Source organism: Halichoeres trimaculatus, unplaced genomic scaffold, assembly GCF_033239565.1.
Source record: "Halichoeres trimaculatus isolate MK-OKI-2021-1 unplaced genomic scaffold, fHalTri1.1 fHalTri1_scaffold_11, whole genome shotgun sequence".
NCBI lineage: Eukaryota > Metazoa > Chordata > Actinopteri > Labriformes > Labridae > Halichoeres > Halichoeres trimaculatus.
This window is the reverse complement of record NW_027437189.1, coordinates 15563964-15587935: the sequence shown is the minus strand read 5'-3', so window position 1 is coordinate 15587935 and position 23972 is coordinate 15563964. Positions and strand designations below refer to the sequence as shown.

At 38.7% G+C, this 23972-nt stretch overlaps 1 protein-coding gene across 1 annotated transcript; it reads left to right on the top strand.

Moving 5' to 3' along the window:
* The first annotated feature begins 207 nt into the window (after positions 1–207).
* On the top strand, positions 208–23794 carry LOC141798764 (deoxynucleoside triphosphate triphosphohydrolase SAMHD1-like). Its single transcript, XM_074680590.1, has 13 exons — positions 208–218; positions 351–381; positions 494–654; positions 1132–1247; positions 2425–2534; positions 2877–3038; positions 3126–3226; positions 3423–3537; positions 3626–3717; positions 3880–3995; positions 6770–6909; positions 18377–18478; positions 23624–23794. Exons 1-13 carry the CDS (start codon positions 208–210, stop codon positions 23792–23794), a joined length of 1428 nt encoding a protein of 475 aa, XP_074536691.1.
* Positions 23795–23972: the final 178 nt, after the last annotated feature.

Genomic DNA, 23972 nt, shown 5'->3' with positions numbered 1-23972 from the left:
TGTTGGGATTTGTTTTCTGGGTTCTTGGTTAAATTCTTCTTTTTTTCATTAATGGTTGTGTAGGTTCCACTGAAAGTTGTTTTTAATCATGTCATTCCAATTAAGTTAGCCTGTTGAGACTCACTCTCAGTCAACTGTGTAGCGATCATGTTATCTAATATGACCTTTATTATCTAGCTCTTCCCGGATTGTAAGCAAGTCGAAAAAATGGCCGAAGGGTAAGTTTCTTTTCTTTCATTAATCTGCCCTTAAGAGGTACATTAATAAAGTCAGTTTCTAGTTTCTTTGCAGCCCTCCTTCTCTCTCTCTCCTACTATGAAATTATTTATCAGGGTGTTTTTTGGTTTCAGTGAGCCAGTTGCAAAGAAACCTGCAGGCAAGGTAATACACAAAAAAGTCCTCACAGAGCCCTCAGGGCAACTGGAGCTGTTTTTTTGTGCATGTGTCCTTTTAGGCATCAACACAAAGTATTTTTTGTTTTCTTTATGGGTAGGTGTTCAATGATCCCATCCATGGGCACATTGAGTTGCATCCACTTCTCATTGCAATCATTGACACACCTCAGTTCCAGAGGCTAAGAAACATAAAGCAGCTTGGAGGTGCCTACTTTGTTTACCCCGGAGCATCGCACAACCGGTTTGAACACTCCCTTGGGTATGTCAGCATTTTTCTTTACAGAAACATTTATCATAATAAGATTATGAATGGTTTACAGTGAAACACCTTATGAAAGCGTTAAAACAATTTACCGCTTCATATCAGGACTGCTGATTCTCTTCAACATTTTAAATCATTGATAAAGACACATCTTATTTCGGCCTTCAGCACTGAGTAGAGCTTAGTATTTTGGGTTTTTTTTTTGCTGTTGATTGATTTTATTCCTGATGTTCTCTTTTATTGCTGTTAGACTTTTAAACGTTTTAAACTTTTAAAAAATTAAAACTTTTTACCTGTGAAGTGCTTTGAGCTTTTAAAGTTATGAACTGGCATTATAAATAAAGTTGACATTGACATTGACAAAATAAAATTACATTGTAATTTCATCAAGCTTTACAATAGCTGCCCAGTGTTTGTTTTGTGTTTTTGTTTTGTTTTGTTTTTTTGGTTCATTGTTGTTTGTGATGTTGACAGGGTGGCATACTTAGCAGGACAGCTTGCAGAGGCTCTTCGCACAAGACAGCCAGAGCTCAACATCACTGATGAGGACATCCTTTGTGTGCAGATTGCTGGTCTCTGTCATGACCTGGGTGAGTAATGCCCCTGTCATTCATTTTGCATCATATTGACAAAAATGTACAAAAAGTACACACTGGGAATGCATGAGTCTTTATTCTTCATCGAGGTCTCTAGAATGGGCTTGTCACAGTTCAGAAAGGACCCAAGAGCAGATAACTACCAGACAGAATTTGAGGGGAAAAACTGTTCTTTGATTCCACAGGCAAAAGGGGCAAAAAACAGTCCAGCAAAACCCAGAACATGGCACATGCAGTGTTCAAAAGCCAAGAAACTAGAACAATCCAGGCAAAAGCACAAAACAAGCAGGCAAATTCCAAAACGAAAAACAGGCAGAGATCACACCTGACAGACTTTACAAGAGCTGGAACAAAACAGGCAGGAGCACTAACAACGAACTGGCAACAACAAAGGAAACTGGAGACAGCTCCAGCATTGTCCAAGCAGGAGGGAGTGGGCTGGGAGGAGCAGACAGCTCCAGCATAGTCCAAGAAAGTGAGCAGGAGGGTGGGGGCAAGGAGAAGCAGACAGCTCCAGCAGAGTCCATGACAGGGCTCTATATTTAGTGGTTGATTTTAAAATGCTTTCTCATTTCTTTTCATCATTTTATAAGCCTTTTATGCACTTATGACTGGTTGTGCTCCCTGCACCTTGTTAGGCAGTCTACTTTGTGGTATAAGCAACATGCATGCCAGTAAAAGCATTTTATTCTACTATTACTGTTATTGTCAGGGAATGTCCAGCCTAATCCTGGTCCAGATTCTATCTGCTTCAACACTCCAAATGATTTTAAAACTAGATCTGGACTTGGCATTGCTCATATAAATAATAGAAGTCTATTTCTTACACTGGATCTTGTGGAAATCTGGGTGAAATCCTCTGACCCCTATTCTTGTGTTATCTGAGACCTAGGTTACTAATTCAGTTCTTGATAAAGTGTTGCTGTTAAGGGATACAATGTCTATCACTGTGATCGCCTAAGGAAAGATGGTGGCATTGCAATTTATATAAAAAACAAATGTCACGCTGTCCTTTCCTCGGGTTCCCTGAGCAAGCAACTGGAATTCCTTGCATTGAAAGCAGAACTTTTAACGGACCATTTTATCAATATAGTGGGCTGTTATAGGCCCCATTCGCTAATAATGCGGCTTTGCCTTCTCTACTTTCGTTCATTTATTTCTCTATGTCAAGGTCATGGGCCATTCTCCCACCTGTATGATGGAACTTTCCTCAACAAGATTGCAGAAAAAAAGAAAGAGGAGGGAGATAAAGCTGAGGACGAGAGACTGAGGACCTGGAAGGTGAGAAGTAATCCTTTCAGTCAGTCATGAGTTTTAAAATACCAACTAACCTGTAAATAATTGTTGTTTACGTTAGGAATCTTGATTTTTAAAGATTTACCCACTAAGAAGAGTTGTGACTTCAATCATATTAATGATAACTGTAGATTGTGAGCCTTAACACTTGTTGACCAAATGTCACTGGTCTGGTTAGTATGTTGTATCTGTGCCGAAACCTGCTGTTTAAAAATCTTAGAGATAAGACATGCATTCTCCATCTGTGTGTCCTCTCTATCTGTTACAGTTATAAAATTATTTTCTGTTTTTTTCAGTGAGTCATTCCTTTCACTTTGTGTCTACCAGCATGAACAGGGCTCCTGTGACATGTTTGACCATCTGGTGAAAGAAAATAATCTCTTGCCACTGATGAAAGATTGTGGACTAAAGTTGGAAGAGCCACATTGTGACCTGGACTTCATCAAGGAAATGATTGTACATCCTGACAGTGACGAGAAAAACCAGGAGGTCAGTTTAGCTCACATGTAAAATCAGTTGGTATCTTTATTGTGACAACAATGCCACCAGTGTCACTACTGTCTATCATCTCCTCAGTGGCCATACAAAGGCAGAGATAAAGACAAGGCCTTCCTCTACGACATTGTGTCCAACAAAAGAAATGGTGTTGATGTGGACAAGTTTGACTACCTTGCCAGGTTTGGTTTTGATAAATATCTACTGTCAAGAAAATATATTCTTAGCTCAGAACATCTAAGACCTGTTTGTTCCCTCTTGAAAAAATGAAGTATTCTCCTGATTATTTCAAGAATATGCAGCACTCTGAAAAAAAAATATTGTTCAACTTTGTTCCTTTGTTTCTTTTACGCGTTTTCTAAATTGATTTCTCCACAGGGACAGTCACCACCTGGGAATCCAGAACAACTTTGACCACCACCGCTACATTAAGTTTGCCAGTGTGCATTTGTGTGAGAATGATGGGAGGAAGTACATCTGCACTAGAGACAAGGTGTTGATAACTCCTGCTTTATCACATTTTTAACAGAAGTCTGAATGAATCTTTTGTTTTAACTAAACCATGTGTGCTACCTCAACAGGAGGTTGACAACATGTATGACTTGTTCTACACAAGACACTGTCTCCACAGAAGAGCCTGCCAGCACAAAGTGTACAAAATCATAGAAGATATGTAAGTTGAGAGTAATTAAGCCCTTTGGGTCTCAGCCAGTGAGTCAGGGCCTAAAAGTGTGTTCCCCCTCTCCGGTCACTCACAGTGTCCTTATGATGTGTCTTATTTTTCAAGCTGTAAGATACTTTTTTGAATAACATGATGTTTGGTTTAATCATCCAGGATTGCAGAGGCTTTTTTAGAAGCAGATGACCACATCCAGTTTGAAGGCTCAAATAAGGAAAAGTTCACTCTCTCAACAGCGATGACTGACATGAAGGCATACACAAAGCTCACAGGTGTGTAGATTCTGTGTGATGTTAAGTCATGTCTGAAATCACTGAAGTTGACTCACGCTACAGGAGAACTGTGCCAGTTTGTACTCACATGGCTGTAACTAACAAACTAATTTGAGTTTTGTAATTCAGTGTTGAGCCAAGATTATTTGATAGCCTGTTAAGAGTCTTAACAATTGAATTTTTAACATCCCAAACTATTTGCTGTCTTGATAATATCTAGCATGTCTAGCGTTAGGAATTTCGAATGATTGAACCCTCAGAAGATATTCACACAGGCATTATAAGCAGAAGGACACAGGGAGACACTAAAGCCTTACTCACATGATATGCACACAATTTCTTAAAACTTCCTGAATGCAAACAGATAAGTTTTTTTTTTATCTAACCTTTGCTTTTTTCTGCCAGCTGTAACACAAAAGGTTTATGTGAAGTTGAGGTGAGAAAATTATAAGTTTAAAAAGGTGCTACAAGTAAGCAGATGCATGCACTTGATTTTTTTATGATTTGATATTGAAACAGTGTGCCAAAAAGAGCTGCATGTTCTCCTCTACTGTGAGTGTATGCTCAAACACTACAATGTAGCTGTGTGAAGAAAAAACAGGTCCACCAAAAAACAACCTGTGTGTGTGTGTGTGTGTTTGTGTGTGTGTGTGTGTGTGTGTGTGTGTGTGTGTGTGTGTGTGCGCGTGTGCGTGCGTGCGTGTATGCGTGTGTGTGTGTGTGTGTGTGTGTGTGTGTGCGAGTGCGCGTGCACTTATTTGTATTTTTTTTAAAAAGTCATGGTTGTTTGTAACCCTGGAGTGGTGGCTTTTTTCCCTTTCTTTTTTGAGGTGCAACATATCCTCCTGCACCTCAAAGAAAACCTTGCTGCTGGTCCAGTAACCTACACTGGGGTATCACTGGACCTTCAGCTTCTGCAGTGATTTGTAGTAACATGGCAGATCCCATGTGCCTTTGTCACTGATATAACTGACTTGCTGCTCTTTGTGACTTCATCAGATGTTTTTTTAAAAAACATCTGCAGGCACACCTCTGTCAGTCTTTCTTTTCCACTGCCTAGATGTTACGTCACATTATTAAAATTTAAGAAAATGTTCTGAGGTGTACATAAGGGGATGGTTATGACGCTTTTTAAAGATGTGTTACAATCCACCCCACCCCTGTCAGCCAGTGTTTCGCTGTGTTAGCATAGTGGATTGAAATTAGCATGGGAAAAATGCATCACATTTAGCCTGAGAAACTACAATTGATTCTGATACAAGTAAAATAATTTTCCCTTGAATAGAATAAATTAGAGCTGTTTCTTGAAGTAGTCTGTAGTTTCTTAAGTAATATGATTACCAAACAAAATATAGTCTAAGTCAAAAAGTATCCTTTCTTACCTCAGAATCATTTTTTTCCTCTTTAGAATCTGCATGCACCTATTTCCAGCCCTAAGCAAAGAATTTAATAATCAAAAAAAAAATTCAAAACACAAAGGAAAAAGCTGAAAACCAATACTTTTGAGCTCTGGTCTTCAGCCTACACTGCATTAAAAACAAATGTGTCCTTCAAGTAGAAGTAACCAACAGAATCAGAATCCCTTCCAGGGCGACAGTCTATGATCACAGTTTGTCAATGAATTGATAAATTGTACCTTACAAAGAAGATGCCACTTTTAAAAAAAAATATCCAGAAGCACCTTCACCTGCAGTGATTAATTGCTATTAAAACAGACCACCACTGGCTGTTTTCTGTAGGGCTGCACGATTATCGCAATCGCAATCGCAATCGCAATGTCAGCACACGCAATTATGTAATCGCAAAAGAGGATATCGCAAACGCAATCGCAATGTCAGCACATGCAATTCAGATTTTTCAGAACCAAGCAAGCGTGTAGACTCATCATGACACAACTTTTTTTATTAAATCGCAAGCACAATCGCAATCGCAATATTGTCCACCTAATCGCAAATCGCACCTTTTCCCCAAATCGTGCAGCTCTAGTTTTCTGTTATTCATTCATCCATTCATTTTCCCAACCGCTTATCCTGTTCAGGATTGCGGGTGGCTGGAGCCTATCCCAGCTGTCATTAGGCGAGGGGGGGGGTTTACACCCTGGACTGGTTGCCAGTCCATCACAGGACTGACACAGACAATTTTTCACACACACATTCACACCTATGGAGAATTTAGAGTGTTCAGTTAACCTGGTGCGCATGTTTTTGGACTGTGGGAGGAAGCAGGAGTACCTGGAGAGAACCCACACATGCACACTCTACACAGAAAGGCCCACCGGGCAAGCTGAGAATCGAATCAGTGACCTTCTTGCTGTGAGGCTGCAGCACTAACTGTTGTGCCACTATGGAACCCTGTTTTCTGTCATACTTTTTGTATCTCCATATCTGAGTTAGCTGGTAATAGGAATATACTTGTGGAGATTTTGTATTTGTTCAAATCTGGGTTGAAACATAAAGCATTTTTAAAAGAGATGTAAATTTTTACAATTTAGCTAGCTATCACACACAGGCACATACATCACTTGAAATAAACGGTATGTTGAAGTCTGTCAGGTAGGTGATACTGGTTTTGGCACAATGCTGTTCTTTAGCTGCCTCGATTTTAGATAGTGCATTTTAAATGACTTTTGGATTTAAAAACAAATGGCATATTTAGGAAACACTTGATGACACAAGTCTGAAGGGAATTTACCAAGGTTTGGAGTTGTGATTTGCAGAACAGGGGTTTATTCGAACTCGTTTCTTATTAACTTTATTGCTTTCTTTGGCTTTTAGACAGTGTGTTTGAAGAAATACTCAACTCCTCCTCCGATGAACTCAGTACGGCTAGAAGGATTCTCCAAAAAATCCAATCCAGAAAAATACCCAAGTTTCTGGTTGAGATAAAGCTGGAGGAAACCATCAAGAATTGGGAGGTATGACTTTTATGTGCCTATATCTTTTGTGTGACATATTGCCTAATTAACAGTCAAAACAACCTGGGAATGTGCTCATTTCACAGACTAAAAGACACTTTTTCTCTTGGCGATATAGTTTCAGGACATAACATGCACAACCAAACCTTTGAAATGTATGGAATACAGTTTTGGCATCAGCATGAGCATTCATAGAATAAACCAATAAAAACAAGAAACAAACAAAGTGTATCACTTTATTTACCAGCGTAATGTAGGGATAAGCTTTGTCACAATATTTATATTCTTAAGTCTTTTCCTTACAACTGTTTACATCTTGTCTGTTTCCTTCTAAAGACACTGAGTGCTGCTTTGAAACAAAAACTGGATCAACACTTAAGAGCCTTGGAAGTTTCAGTGAGTTAAGATTTTTTGTTTGTTTGTTTTTAACCTCAACATATCCTAAAAGGTATTAAAGAAAATAAAAAAAATAATAATAATTTAAAAAAGGGTAAAAATGTAACAAAAAAAATAAAAAAAAAGTTGTCTTTAACAAAGAGTGCAATCAAAACAGATCTACCTCATAGCATCTTTAAAAAAAATCTACCTATAATGTTGAGTCTTTCCTGGGAACTGCTCACATATTGTCTGTTTCCTTCTAAAGACACTGAGTGCTGCTTTGAAACAAAAACTGGATCAACCCTTTAAGACAGTAGTGTCGTTAGGCCTAATTTGAGGGGCTGAAGCCCCCCCTAAAGTATCATCATTCAAGCCCCCCCAAATGGTTTGAGGTGATTTCAACATACTACACGCACCCGCTGTGGTTTTCGCGGGAGACGTGAAATCACGAACGGTTCAAGTGTTTTGTATAGCTTTTTCAAATGAACGGTGAGAGCCGATTGACTGTCGTGAGTGTGCTGTTTGTTCTGAAACGTGCAGGCAATTTGTATTCAGTAATGGCCAGCACACAAAGGGCTGAGCCAGAGCAGCGAATCAGTTCTTATTGTTCACTGATAAGCGCTGTTCAAAAGAGTCGACACGTTAGAGAACTTCCCATCTCTCGCGAAAACCATCCCGGTACTAGTACAACTAAAGTTACGAAACAAAGCCGCTTTTTAGTACTGGAAGGAGATAACACTTTGATAGTAGAAGCTAGCTTAACTAATGAGGTAAAAACGACTCACAAAGGGCACACAAGACCGTTTGGAGGGCTGAAGAGTTTATCTGATGAGGCAGAGACAGGCTAAACTTTCATATTGATTCCCAGCGGTTGAGCTAAGCTAGGAGCGGTGGGCAGGCTTTATCCGTCTCTTCAATCTTGTTACTGGACGGACAGTCAAAAGGATGGAGGCTATCTTCTTGTCATGGACTCAGGAGTAAAGCAAGACACAAGAAGTCTTTATTTAAGCCATCAATATAGAATGGATATCAGGAAGTTTTTCCAAAAAGTAAGTATTTATCACTGATGGTAGTTAACAATTGACTCCAGCTCCCGCTAACAGTAGTTTATGATTATTATCAGTATCATCATATTATTGTCATTAATATAACAATAATAACACATTAACAATAATCACTGCGCCATCCCTTTTGATCTGTAGGAGTCAGGGCAGAGGAGCACAGGAAATGAGAGGGGAGAGACCTCCACTGGAAAGGTGAGTCTAAAGATAGAGTAATTTGTCTGTAGGACACTGAAAATAAATAAAATAAAATTTGAATAAGTAATATGGTAAAAATGAGATAGCCTAACTCGGTGGGTAATAAAAACAGCTAAAGCAGAGCAGGTCATAAAATTAGAAGTGATAGATCTGGTCTAAAAAGGAGAAATAAAACAGGTTAAGATGATTTAAATAAATAAAATTAAAACAATAAATTATACTAAATACAATCAGCTGAAAGCCAGACTAAAAAGGTAGGTCTTGAGTTTACTTTTAAAAATATGAACAGTAGGAGCTACCCTCAGGTCTTGAGGTAGGCTGTTCCACAGATGGGGGACATAATAATAGAAGGAGGCTTCCCCAAGTGTTTTAGTTCTAACTTCAGGTACCATTAAAGTCAACTACCTGATGACCTGAGAGCCCTACTTGGCTCAAATGATAAAAGCAAATCTGATAAATATAAAGGAGTAAGACCTTTAGGAGATTTTTTAGACTAATAAAAGAATCTTAAATTCTATTCTAAATCTTTTCTAGTTACTTATGTGCCGAAATTTTATCAATCTGACTTCAAAATACAAAACTATTATTGTGTTGTCTGTGAAAGTCATGGCATTAGCCTCTATGTTGAGCAGTTATTAACTCTGTGTTGTTTTCCGTTTGTTACACATTTGATCATTTGCATCTCCTGGGCCTGAAGCCCCCCCTGTCCCTAAATCCTAGTGACACCCCTGCCTTAAGAGACATTAAAGTTTCAGTGAGTTAAGATTTTTTGTTTGTTTGTTTGTTTTAACCAAGGTTAAAATAGTTTTGAATTTGTCATTATAGATTAGTTTTAGTTAGTTTTGACTTTTTTTCTATTACAGTTTAGTTTACATTAGTTTTGGAGCGGGCATTCTAGTTTTTATTTAGTTTTAATTTTTGCAACAAGGCTTAGTTTTAGTTAAGTTTTAGTTTAGTTTTAGTTTAGTTTTAGGTTTTTCATACCTTATTAGCCAGGTGCAGGATTCAAAAAGGTCAGAGTATATTAATATTAATAGTAATATTAATATTAATATACTCTGACCTTAATAATAGTAATATTTTGTAATACAGTTTATTTTCCAGTCCAACATAGTGCTCACTGCTCAGTCAATGCTGAAACTGAACTGTTGGCTGATGCCTTTAACACAAAAAAATAATATAAACTGAATATCAAAATATAAACATAAATTATATAAAATAATGTTAACATGAATTAAATAAAAATTCTAGAACCATAAATTATATAAAACAATATAATATGAGCTTTAATGGTTAGAAACTTGGACTCTGTAACAATAAAGTCAGACTCACATGAAATTAAACTATTACAGATGCTCTGATTCATTGCTCCTCTACGTTTTGTCGCAGCACAGCGCACAGCCAGTCAGTGCAGTAAACAAGCACGTCCCAGTACAGCGCTGTGATGGTGCCGTACAGCGCTGACAACTGCCGAAAACTGTTGTAAAATTGGTTGGGAAAATGTGTCGGATAAATTTAAATCCTAAAGGCTATTGATCTTGTCAAAAACTATAACTAAGGACATTTTGTTTTAATTTTGGTTAGTTTTATGAACACAAGATACAGTTTTAGTTTACTAATTGTTTTTGTTTTCTTTTCTAGTTTTTATTAGTTTGAGTTAACTGCAATGTATTTTAAATTTTAGTTTTCCTTTTTAGTTTCGTTTGTTATCTATTAACCTTGGTTTTAACCTCACCTTATCCTAAAAGGTATTTAAGGAAATAATAAATCTTTAAAAAAAAATTCTTAAAAGGGTAAAAAAAAGTTGTCTTGAACAAAGAAAATATGTTTTGATCCGATTTCTATTTAATTCCAAAACAAACAGACACCTCCACAAAAGCAATCTACGACAGTGTGCAAAGACTCTGAGCCACAAGGTGTCAAGGTAGTGCAATCAAAACAGATCCTCCTCATAGCATATTTAAAAGAAAACTACTTATGTTAAGTCTTTTCTGGGTACTGCTCACATATTGTCTGCACCCTTCTAAAGGCACTCAGAGATGATTTGAAAAGACTACTGGCTCAACCCTTAAACCAGAAGGACTTTGACGTTTCGGTGAGCAGGGTTTTTTTTTGACCTCACCATTTTGTGAGAAGAAAAACTTTATTTATTTGTTTTTATTATCTATTATTTTAAATAATATTATGGCTCTTTTTCTTACTGTTAACATCTTGTCTGCTCCCTTCCAAAGGCACTGGTACTACCCTTACCTGGCATGGAGACTCAAGTAAGTTAAGAGTTTGCTTTCACTATGTTGTAAAAAAAAGTATTTAAAAATGCATAATTGTAGCACCCTACCCATGTAGGCATAATTAACCAAATCATAAAAGAGTGTAGTGGTATTATGGGCAGTAGGGCTGGGACGATATGCTATTATTGCGATTCAATTCTATTGAGGTTTTCTGGGGTGCCGATTTGATTTAAATTGTGATTCTTTGATATTTATGCTTTTTGGGATTTTAAGTTTGCTTTTATAACACCGGACCACGGGAAAAAGTTAAACGATGATGTTGATGTCTATAGACTATATCAGGAGCCATTTTATTTCTCATAAAATGCACATCACGTGAGTCAGAGAGAAATATTTCACCCTCTGCTGGAGAAAAGTGGTACCTTTTTTCTGATTCAGTCTTTAAACAGACTGAAATAAAAAAAAATTGCATTTAAAAAATAAAACTTTTTTTTGACAAAAATCCCAATTTTGATATTGTCACACTCAAAAATCCTGATATATCGTATATCGATTTTTTTTTCTCACCCCTAATGGGCAGGGCCCTGGACATTCGTTTTTGCTTGAATTTCATAATATTTAGGGGTGCCTCTACTTAATAGGATACTATTATTTTGTGCACTTTAATCCTGCTAACAATTTATTTCTAAAAGCAATATTTTTTCTCAGGTTAAACAAAAGAGTAAATGTGATGCAAACTTTACTTACAGTTCATGTTTTATTGAATTTAGTAGACTTAAAAAATCAAACACAAGTAAACATTAAACTCACCCAAGTGCATACCAAACACTAACAAATATATCACTTTTAAAAATAAACCTTTCTACATAAGGGGGTGTTAAAGGGACTGTGAGTAGTTTCTGAGTGATCTTGAAAAAGTCTCCCTTCCAGATATATGCCTGATCATAATCCACAACTTAAAATGACATTATCAGCATCAATATAGGTTATTCTTAAATGTTATGTTTAAGCTTCCCAGTCGGGTCAAGGATTTATTTGATTCATTGATATCAAAGTCTCTATGACAACACCTCACCGGCTGATGAAGTTTTGTAATGAATAGAGAGATCTGTGTTTTTCTCAGCTGAAAACTACTAGTGAGTACTTATGTAGTAACGGTGAACACGAGAGCTGAACATTCTGATAGTAAAAGAACAGAAGAGCAGAAGAAAGCTTAACAGGAGCATGATAGAGTACAAGCCAAAGGCTAAAACAAAGGCTGAGCTGTTTGTAATAATGTTCATTCCAACCGACATACAATCGTTATTCTGCAGTGGTTGGTTCAAACCTGAGAGTCAATCAATAAAATGAAGAGTGAGGTTACCTTAGCTCTGCTTGGTAGTCCACTGGCAGGACATATCTAACCAGGATATACCAATGTTACACATTACAGACATGTCTTAGAGCACGGGGCTGTGAGTCCTGCTAAATATAGCTGGCTACTGAACAACAGTACAACACATTTGCTTGTTTTCATGTTTCTAACAACAGTGCTACATATCTGTTGATAAATACCTTACCTTGTTGCCTTGTATTTTGTAAAAAGTTTTCTCAAACAAAGAAAAGTCAGTGTTGAAAAGAGGATCCAATCTCCACTCATTTCCAAAACAAACACACGCCTTGTCAAGGGTCATGTCTTCATGGTGTTCATGAGACTCTAGACTGCAGTCCAAATAGAACAGATTCTCCTCAGTCTCTTAAAGTAAATGGTTCAAAATGCGTACTTTTGAAAATAGACTTCAACTTTGACCCTTTTCATACAGTGTAAAGTTCACACCTGATGAGCTCAAGCTTTATACGTCCTTCTTCTGTACTTGTTAAATCAAATAATGGTCAACACTTGACATTAACAGTCCCTTTATTAACATTAGTACATGCATTACCAAGCATTAATTATGTTTGGTAATCATTATACTCTGTTACCTAACATTAATTAACATATTTGTTAAGCATTAAAAAGCAGTAGTTAATGTCTACTGTTCAGATTTAATTAATAGATGGTTTAGCATTAATGAAAGTTAAATTATGCAGTTAGTTATCCAACATTAGTAGCCTGACATAAATTGCAATAAATGTATAGGAATGCCTTATAAGCATTACCTAACCATGGTTAACCATTACTGAATGCTTTTTGGGCCTTTATTGTAAAGTGTAGTACATGTGTCCCTTAGGTAACACCCATCCTGGTAACACTTTTGTTAACTACACACTATTTGGCATTAATTAAGCCTTAGTTGAGTACTAGTTTCTACTGTAAAGCATGAGTTACAAAAGCATAATGAAATTTAAGACCAGCAGCCCCTCAAGACACAACAGTAAGATGTTCATTCAACAGAAAAAAGAAAAAGACACAAGACAAACTTAAACTACATGTGTAATTGTGTTTTATTTTATTTTTTTTACAAATAAAGGTAACATTCTCTGTGTATAACCATGGTGAATGGAATAATCTTGATATTACAGTTTTTCCCAGTTGCTTTGGTTCATTTCTCAGATCAGAAGTGCAGTTCTCTAAACTACTTGTTCAATCTTCACATCATTGTGACACTTATGCACATCAAAGAAGCCCTTTCTCATTTCTTTGAAGAAGTTGCAGATGATTTGGGCTATCCATGCAAAAGATTCTGTACAATACTCTGTTTCCTACATTATCAGCTGCATATGTCATGTAAATCAAAATGGATTATCATGGGTCTCTTTTGAATAGTCTTACTCCCCACAATATTTAGTCATTAGTTCATCCCCAAGTCTTTACATGCAAAAAGGTTGTTTGACTCTTACCTGGGGGAAAGGTGAGTCTCGTTTTTCACCGTACCTCTCTCTTTAACCCCCTCTAATTCCAAGAACTGAACCCTCTGTCTAGGACAAATCCATCCGCTGAGGAGCAGAGCAACATAACGTAGGCTACAACGATACACCCGGTGGCAAGCAGGGGCGTGCCCAGACTTTTTAGACTGGGGAGCCCCGAGCAGGGTACTGAGGATTTTGTGGGCCCACACTCCAGCAACATTTATTTTTGCTTATTGTACAGGATCAGCTTTAACAATTAATGAAACTAATGGAAACCAAACTAGACTAAAATAAAAGATTTGAAAAAAAAATAATTCAAATCCAAAATTTAACTGAAACAGTGCTGTAAAACCTTTCAGTTGTATTTTAAATTCAAAATGTATAAAATGAATATTTTTGTTTTTAATTATTAAGTAAATGTTTTACAACTACCAATGTCTGCATCTTACTTTAAAATAAAACATATTGACTCATATTAATATTCATTTTAATTGCTTGTGCAATTTTTGCCAAATTATGCAGCTGGAAGTGTTGTCAGCAGCTGCTGAAAGTAACTAATAAAGTAACTTGTAATCTAACTTAGTTACCTTTAAAATTAAGTAGTCAGTAAAGTAACTGAGTTACTTTTTAAAGGAGTGATCAGTAATCAGTAATCGGATTACTTTCTCATAGTAACTGTGACAACACTGTCTCCCACAAACACTAAGATGTCACTTACTATTTCCAAACTGTCAGCACAACTTTAGGCATAGTTTACATCACAGCATCCCTCCAGAGTAAACTGTTATGCCGCGGCCACACCAAACTCGAACACGCGAATTTACTCGCTCGAATCGCCTGTCACGCGCCGCGTGAACGCCCAAGTCTCGCGGCTGGACTTTTTTTTAAAAGCTGAGGGGCGAACGCGCGTTAGCGCGGTACTGCTGCTCAGAACTCCGCTGAGGAAAACACAGTCGGACTCAGTGATAGCCGGTGCAGGCAATTCCAGCTGGGAACGAATGTTTTCAGAACTTACATTCAAAACCTGTCTCCTCAGAGACTTTCGCCCAAGCCTGATCCTGTTTTTCCGGTCTCTGTAGAGTACACACGTCGTATCGTATAACTCTGGATGATGACACACCACACAGATTGTTTTCTTCTTCATCCCCCGGCGGAGTTGGAGCCGGAGCAGGTGGCAGTTGCCCACCAATGTCGTCAAAACAATGACGTCGTGGGGGAATATTTTGAACTCGAGCAAATTCGCGTCTACCGCCCAAACGCGTGAATGCTCCTAACTCGCCGCGCCAAACGCGCCAAACGCGCCGCCTGAGGCGAATCGGCAGCTAAACGCGTCTTTGCATTGACTTTGTATGTAATCGCGCCGCAAATTCGCGTGTGGTGTGGCCACACCATTATACTCACAACATGACTAAGCAATTTGACTGTCCTACCCATACACAATGACACAAAGACTCGTCATTCTAATGCAGACATGTTTACTGACACAGAAATTTAGTTTTGAGAGATGAACAAAGGATTTTGAGAAGGAGAATGACTTTTGCAGGTAATCCAGGGTGTTTTGCTATTTGTACAAACTGTTTTGCGAAATGCACTTACTGTTTTGCAAATTGCGAGGATGATTCCAGAAATGTACAAGCAACTGAGAAAAACTGTAACTGACAATCTGCTGTCAAATAAAAAAATATCTCTGAGCTAGTGGCAAAATCCAAATGCAATACTAAATACTAATATTTAAGAAGGCACAGTAACATTTACAAAAAAATAAATGAATAAATAACACTGGCTTTATGGTTTTATGTATGATGGATACAAACCTTTATTGTTTGTCCTCCATTTGCATATTCAACATTTCATTCTTCAGTTTAGGAGTATAGCATGTGACCTGACCCATGTAGCTTTATAAAAATTTAGATAATAAAAGGGTGTTGTAATACTTTGGGTATTGTTCTCTTTATTCTAACTGTGTTTACCTGTGTAACCTATAACCTGTGTTACCTGTGTAAGCAAACTAATGACTATTAAACATTTAAAATGTCTGACGAATCTCCAAAAAGTGGCGGTGCCTACAATTAGTAGGATGGTATAAATTTGTGTATTTTGATCCTGATTATGTTTTTTGTAACCACAACATTACTTCTAAAAAAAACCCTTTAAAAAGGGAAAACAATGCAGGAACTTCACTTTACACTCACATTTTTGGAATTAAGTAAACTTGAATAATCCATAAACTCATTTTTTTTTCATTTGTTTGTCAAACCAAAATTATCTCAGATAAAATTCCAAAAGAAAAAAACTTTTGCTGGCCTGAATCGTTGCTTGGTAGTGTAGAGGACAAAACAAACAAAATGCTTGAAATTTTATTTCCTTACTAACAGCTAGAGTGACAGACCTGTCAGTTACGAGTAGGGATGGGTATCGTTGGGATTTTTACGAATACGATTCCGATTCCGGTTCTGCTCATCGATTCCGGTTCCAAACGATTCCTTATTTCGATTCCAAAATAGTAAAAAAATTGAAGGTCAATAGTTTATTTAACTAGAGTAACATTCCTTTACCTTAAGGGAAATTGTAAAAAAAAAAAAAAAATGTGCTAGAATACTAAACTGCATTGCATTCACTGTAAAACAATAAATAACGTCAAGAAATAAAGTGCATTCAGTAAATAATAGCTGCTTACTATTAGTAGATATCCCTGATAAATAAGTCAAGTCATGTCTTGGCAGTAATGAGGTTAACAGCTAACTAAAATAAAAGTAAAACATCCTTATACCATGGTCAGTGAGAATTTCAATGTCAACTGGCGTGCCAGATTGGTCTAAGGCACGCCAGTTGAAAGTTAGTTCGGCAAGTTAAATCACCTTTGTATGACTCCGCTGTGCGCGTTACCATAGCAACGCGTCACACACATTTCAAGGCATGTGAGGGCAGCCTGCGCTCCTACTGGGCCCCGTCTCTATAAAGCCTGGCTCACACTACAGGATTCTCGCCCGATTTAACCCAGATTCGGTCCTCCCGACAATCGGGGAAGAAATCTGGCCGGGGACTAAAATTGGGCCCGACGTTCGGGCAAGATTATCTTCTAGTGTGAGCGGTTGACAGATGAATCTTTAGCCCTACGATCGTCTCACAGACTCGTCGGAGCCGCCCCGATAATTTTCAAACACGTTTGATATTTATCTGAATGATTACAACATTCAGTCTCACTGAGGATGACAACAGACAATTAGAAAGAGCCCCAGAGACCGGACAACAGACAACACACGCAGGCTGAAAGTGAAACTAAAAGGATCCGGGTCAGCTGACTGCGCACTCCACTGGCCCACTCGAGACAGTTCAATAATGCCTTTAAAAAAACACATAACCACGCCATTTTCAGTAGCAAACTGTTGTTTTATCAGTGTTCGGTGTGAGATCATGCCATTATTGGCTGATACAGCAACAGTTTCACCTCTGTCCCCCTGCGTGCGCGTAATGGATGAAAGGCACCGCTGCAGACAGCTCCACTTCTCTCTCCTCCTGTCCCACCAGTGTGCTAAAAACCTCAGCTCAAACGACTGAGCACATGTGGTCCATCACTCTCTCTGGTCAAATTATTCATCATTTCTTTTAAAGTTTACAGTTTGTGGGACCATGGTATAAGCGGATTAAACAAGTCGGAAGCGTGCATTAGACCGTTCTAAGGCACGACGTGGAGTGGGAACACCACGACGCGCAGCGGAGTGGTGTTACTCCCTCGTTGTTTAATCCTTACATATATAAGTCCATCCAAGAACCGAAAAGCAGAACCGAAAGTAAATATTTTTTATGGGTACCCGGTACCCGCGGTTTTTGATTCGGTTCCTACTTAGAACCGAATTTCGGTACCCAACCCTAGTTACGAGAGCTGTGACTTTGATTGGACAAACTTGTGATCTTAATACCTTCAAAAATGCTACTTAAAAAAAAAAAAAATCACCTCTGTACAGTGTGTGCCAATCATGAAATTGACCCAAGCTGTTTTTTTGAACCATGCTATAAGTATGTTTTTTAACACCATAGAAGTCTGTTTGTTTCTGCTTGGTCTGTATGTGGCTTCTTTTCTTTCTGCAGCCAGCCTCAGGTGGACTGTCAAGAAACTCTGACTTATAGCAATTCTGCATTAGCTTCATTTTTTGAAAAACAGGTGTTGCCCCTTGGTTGTATAGTGACCATGCAACTTTTTTGTGCACAGTATTCAAACTTGTTCAAATTCATCGATCTTAATTTACACCATGACAAGAAAATCTTCTACTGTCTATTTTTTAACCCATTATGAACTTTCTTTTTTATATATACTTCCATGAACTCATTCATCATATCTATTCATTATTATTTTTATTTGTCAGTTATAAAATACGTATTTGGACTTTCTACTTATTTAGTTCTCTGAAAAGATATTTTTCAGACCAGGTTATATAATCTTAAATCATTTTCCTGGCTTAAAAGTCTTGGTGAGTTAGGGTTTTTGTTTGACCTCACCGTTTTGTAAAAAAGTATTAAAACATTTTTACAATCTTAAGGCTTTTTCTTTTATACATCTTTCTATGCACATCTTGTCCGCTCCCTTCCTAAGACACGTCCCACTGATTCAAATGCACAACAGGCTGATCAAAACGCTCCAAAAAAGAAATTCAAGATTTTGGTGAGCTGAGGTTTTTTTGTTTGACTTCACAAATTTCTATTACCCTTTTACTTAAAAAAAATGAAGATATAGGTCAGGCATTATTTACATCTCTCTCCCCTTTCTTTTAGGTCACTAAGATGGACTATGGCATGAAAGACAAGGACCCTGTGGAACACATGTATTTCTACAGCAAGTTAGGTTCTACGGCAAAGAAGCCGAGTCCAGAACAGGTCGGGACCAAATTAGAACTTTAACCTCATTATTTCTTCATGTCCAGGATAATTTTGCTTGAGTTTGATTGTTTGTTTGGAAGCCTTGCTATGGTATTACTATAAAACTAAAGTGTCCATCAATCTTGTCAGGCAACCAGGATCCGCACAACATGCTTTTCTGAGACACTGATCAGGGTTTACTACGAAGCCCCTTAGAGGAGGCTGAAGCTTTCTACAGAATTTCTGGTAAGAATTAAACCTCTGTTGTAAAACATGGAATGCTGTGGCTAATGTTTGGGGTGATGGCATATTGAGCAGAGATGAAGTGATTGCATGTCTAGAACTTGGTCTGCTCCCTGATTGACATCACAGCGCTTCCTTTCCATTCTCCTAAGATTGCTGTTCTCTTGCTTTAAGATTATGAGTCAGTTGGTAAACTCTGGGATTGCAGTTAAAGATTAGGGGCTCTAATTTCGACCAGGTGCAGGCGCAGGCGCACCTGCCCTGCGCCGGCCTTCGCCGTGCGCACAGGGCGTGACCGGCGCACTTTGCAAGTTTTTGCAGTGCCAAGAGAGGCGCAGTACAGGCGCAGAGCTGCGCGTCCACGCCTCCCTCCGCGCAAATGGCAGAGAGGGAGGAGAAAAGCCGCGAGTGGGTTTAACACAGCCGAGCGCTGTTTTCACCAATCAAATGAGCGCCTCTCCTCGCCTTTAAATGCCCTGCGGCCGAGGCGCAGCGTCTGATTGGTCTGACTGATCTTCAGCACCGCGGAGAGAGGTAGCGGAGAGAGGTAGCGGAGACGGTCGCTGTGCCTGCAGCAGGTCAATGGACAGCGGGGCACATCTGAGGACACGACGCGCGTCATTGTGTGGGCCAGCTCCCGGGACAGATGTAATCTGTTCCTTTGTCATTAATAGGAGTACAAAATGAAGAGACAGTTACACAGCTGGCTTATCCATTCAGAATACTTTTGATCCACCTCCACTCCTGGTTTGTCATGCCAAGCAGAACCTTTGGTGATATACTGTATACTCTCCTGGTCTCTCCACCTCATCCTCCTTACAATAATGTACTCCATCTTTTTAGATCACGTTAAAAATAAAGACCAAAACAGAGAAATTTGGGAAATCACAGGGAAATCCTGAGTGACATACATTTATTTCGTCTCTTTTTTTCTTCGTCTTTTTCTCCCTCTTGTCTTTAAATGAAATGAAATGAGAGAACCAGATATTTACTCTGTATCAGATGTTAAGGCTGTTTATTGTTTAATCGTAAGATGTGCATCAAACTTCCAGCTGCTGTCAGGTTAACTTTTCATTATGACAAACGGCTTTAATCTGACATCAGATGTGACGGGACAGTTAATATAGATACAAATGTATATGCTGGTTCAGACAGTTACATTAAATAGTGATTGCTGTGATTGTTTACTGCATCAAAATGTGCCTGACACTCTGGAAACCTGCCTCTTAGGCTTTGTTGACATGTGCGCCTGTCACCAAATTATAGCTGCGTGGGGTGCTCTCCGCTTTGCGCCGAGGATAGACCAGGTTGGAGCTGGCGAGCTTTCAGCGCACTTTTTTGGCACGAAATTGTCACTGCGCCAACATGAATCTGCTGACACCTCCCCCTGGTGCGCCGTCAACTCCCCCTGGCGCGCCGTCACACCCATCTCTGCGCAGACGGTCTACCAAATTGTCAAATTGGCAGCGCACGGTGGTGCGCCGCACGAAATTAGCTCTGCGCAGGCTGCGCCAGGCTTGCGCCCCCTGCGCTGCGCCACGAAATTAGAGCCCTTGGAGTTCTACATATTGACTGATTGACTTTGAACTATCAAGCAGAAACTGATTTTTAAATTAAACATATTTTCTATTTCCCACAAAAGTCAATGAACCAAAACTGTGGCATAAGGAGATCACCCTTACTTTAACTCAAAATCCCACTCAACCCATTCCAAAAATGTAACTTTTGCCTCTGTTAATCACTCTTTAACCTTTCTCTACACTGCTTTTTCTAAAACTGAATGTCTTACCTGTCTCTATGTACATACAGGATGAAGGCACATCAACTCAGCCGTCCAGCTGTATGGAATGAAACTCAAAATAATGTGCCAGAAGTTTTCAGACATGAAGATCATATTTAAAAAAGAGAAAGCTTGGGTTGATTTGGTGTTTGTATGGATTTTCTATATTGATCTATCTTTCCTCATCTACAGCATTTATTGTGGCTCATTTGTTTTTTCTTAATCAGTTCTGTGTTTTAAGATTGGCTCCTCTGAAACGCTTTGCATGAACATTAATCTAAAATTAGAACTGAACTATTTTTACCCTGATGTAATCATTTTATTACTGATCAACTGGCTTTCTTTAAAAGTAGGGAAAAAGTTAAGATAAAACATCTACAGAGGGGAAACCACACAAAGCCAAAAACTGTGTGCAAAAAGATGCTGGTGTAGTACTTCATTTGTATCTTCACTCTAACCATGAGTGAAAGTTTCCTCTGCCATGTTCAGTGTGAACACTAGAGGAAGTTGTGTGTTTCATAGAGGGTAAATGCTGTATATTCATTTGTCTAATATCCATTATTAAAGTACAAGCTCTTGCCGTGTGCATTAGCTTTAAGTTGGGACTATTAAAGGTTTATAACATCTTCTTTTTGGTGTTTAGAGTTGGGCAATATAAACGTGTTTGATATTTCCATGGATTGTGTAGAAAAATAGATGTAGCTGAAGTGACATCACCATGACTAGCAAACAGCTAGTGTCATGTTTGATGCAGGTTTATAAATCACATCAAACTATGTTAACCTATGTTTTCAAAGTTATATACTCCATATTAATAACTATGTTAATGTTAGTCATGGTCATCATGGTGTTGGGGAGTGTCAGGAAACAGTCATAATTTTCATCTTTGCATGAACATTAATCTGAAAATAAACTGAACTATTTTACCTTGATGTTATCATTCTATTTCACCTTTCATTCAAGGAGCTTCTTAGATGAGAGGTGTCATAACTGTCTCTGTAATAACTGCCATTTTCCATTGCAGCAAAAGTTCATCATCATAACACTTTTGCACTTTTGTTCTTGGACCGCATTATATTGTTGCAATTGTTGTTGCTTCAAAAAACTCAAAAACTCAATAAATGTAACCCACAAGAACCTGCTCTTTTTCTTTTATTTTTTTTTTTTTTTATTTTTTATTTTTTTTTTTTTTTGGGGGGGGGGGGGGGGTGTACAGACAAGATGAGATGTTTTACATGTTTTTTATGTTTGGGGGTCAGGAAGTTGAAAGCATTTTGTTTTTCTATAGATAATAGATATATCTTGTGAAGTGCAGCTTAGAGATTCTTATAAAATGATTTTGTTAACCTTAAAAAGGCAACTTGGAAATCTTAAAACATAATAATGTCAGGTAATGTTAGCCATCAGCTAGGATTTCTCTTTAAGTTTCCATCAGAGCTGGAGGTTATCTGGAGGATAAATCTTAGCGAAGGGGGGCAAACCATCTTTCTGGTAGCTACGACTTTGCAGAGGTGTGGGCATTCACCTGTGAACTCACCCTTTCCATGACAAATTATGCCTCCTTAAAAACATCCAACAGTGTTACACAATAGCAACATATACAACTCCTCAGCTTAAATATTAATGACATCAAAGAGGAGGAATGTCGAAGGTTGACTAATAAAGACACATTATCCCGATGTAATATGTAAATTATTATTATTAGATCATAAATAGACTGTATTTCAGAACAATTAAGGTGAAAGTCTTAAATTAGAACATTTTGGTGGCTATTACCTTCCAAAGGGAAAAAAGGGAATTCATCCTGCCTGTACATGTTTTTGCATCTAGGGCTCTGTGCTGTGATGCTGGCAACCATTTATTCTCGAGTTGGAAAAGACACAACAACACGTCTTCCAAGCCACAAGAGGGCGCCAGAGGGGCAACACATAGAATAACCCACTACCATAACAATATAGGGCCTATAAAATGGTCATAGTTCTTCATATTTCATAAATTAAAAATGATACATGTGTATTTTTTGCCTCTATTAATCATTTTATGCTGCATGGTGGCGCAGTGGTTAGTACTGCAGCCTCACAGCGAAAAGGTCACCAATTCGATTCCCAACTTGGCCAGTGGGCCTTTCTGTTTGCATGTTCGTCCCGTGCATGCGTGGGTTCTCTCTGGGTTCTCCAGCTTTCTCCCACAGTCCAAAAACATGCTCATCAGGTTAATTGATCATTTTAAATTGCCAGTAGGTGTGAGTGTGTGTGTGTGTGTGTGATTGGTTGTCTGTCTGTCTATGTCAGACTCAGCCCTGCGATTGACTGGCGACCAGTCCTCTTGCCCAATGGCAGCTGGGATAGGCTCCAGCCACCTGCGACCCTGAACAGAATTAGCGGTTCAGAAAATGAATGAATAATCACTTTTTTAGTCTTTCTCTACACTGCCTTCTCTAAAACTGGATAACTTGCCTGTCTCTATGTATTTGCAGGATAAAAGGCACATCAACTCTGAAGTCCAGCTGTGTGGAATAAAACCCAAAATAATGTGCCAGAAGTTTTCAGACATGAAGATCATATTTAAAAAGGAGGAAGCTTGGGGTGATTTGGTGATTGTTTGGGTTCTGGTATGGTTATATTGATCTATCTTTCCTCATCTACAGCATTCATTGGTGAATCTTTCTTTTTTTTTTTTAATCGGTTCTGTCTTTTAAAACTGTCTCTTCTGACATTAATCTGAAATTAGAACTGACATTTTTTTTACCCTGATGAATTCGGGGGAGACTCACATCAGGAGTCCATCCCAAGGGGCAGATCCAGTGACGGTGCTCTTGGTGTGCTTGGGGTTGCAGCCTCAAGACCCACTTCAGGAAGAGGGGCACTAGCCTGTGGCTTACAATTGTTTGGCCATCAAAATTCACATGCTTGAAGGAAATTCCTGCCGTATACACTTTTAGCGTCGAGGGACAGTGACCTTTGTCCAATAGGGACTGCAGAAACTTCAGTACCGCTGGGACCGTGTGCTTGGTCAAGTTTCCCTCCCCAACACCATTTGGAGAACAATTTCCATCTATTCTCATAGTGTTGACAGTGCTTGAACTGTTGCCTTGGGAGGCTCTGTGCAACAGCTAAGCATTGATTCTGGCTCTCCAGCAGCCACACCCACAGCTGAAGGCAGCTGGGGTTGGGATGCCAAATCTGGCCCACCAGCTGGTAAAGAAGATCCCTTCTAGTAGGAAGGAGACAGAGTGCCCCACAACAATCTCTTCAGCAGTGAGAGTCAAGTCCTGGCTTGCCAGCAAGGGAGTCACCAGGAGGAGTTGGTGACCAAGATGGAGCACCCTGATTAATGTCGGCCATATCATGTCAGAAAGACATAGAGAAGCCCTCATTAGCCACTTGTGGCACACCCTCCAAAGTTTACTTATGAACTTTGTTTTCTTGTTTTAACAGTAATGGCATTCTAATCACGTGGCTTTAAAATACTGACACTCACTGCTTCAAA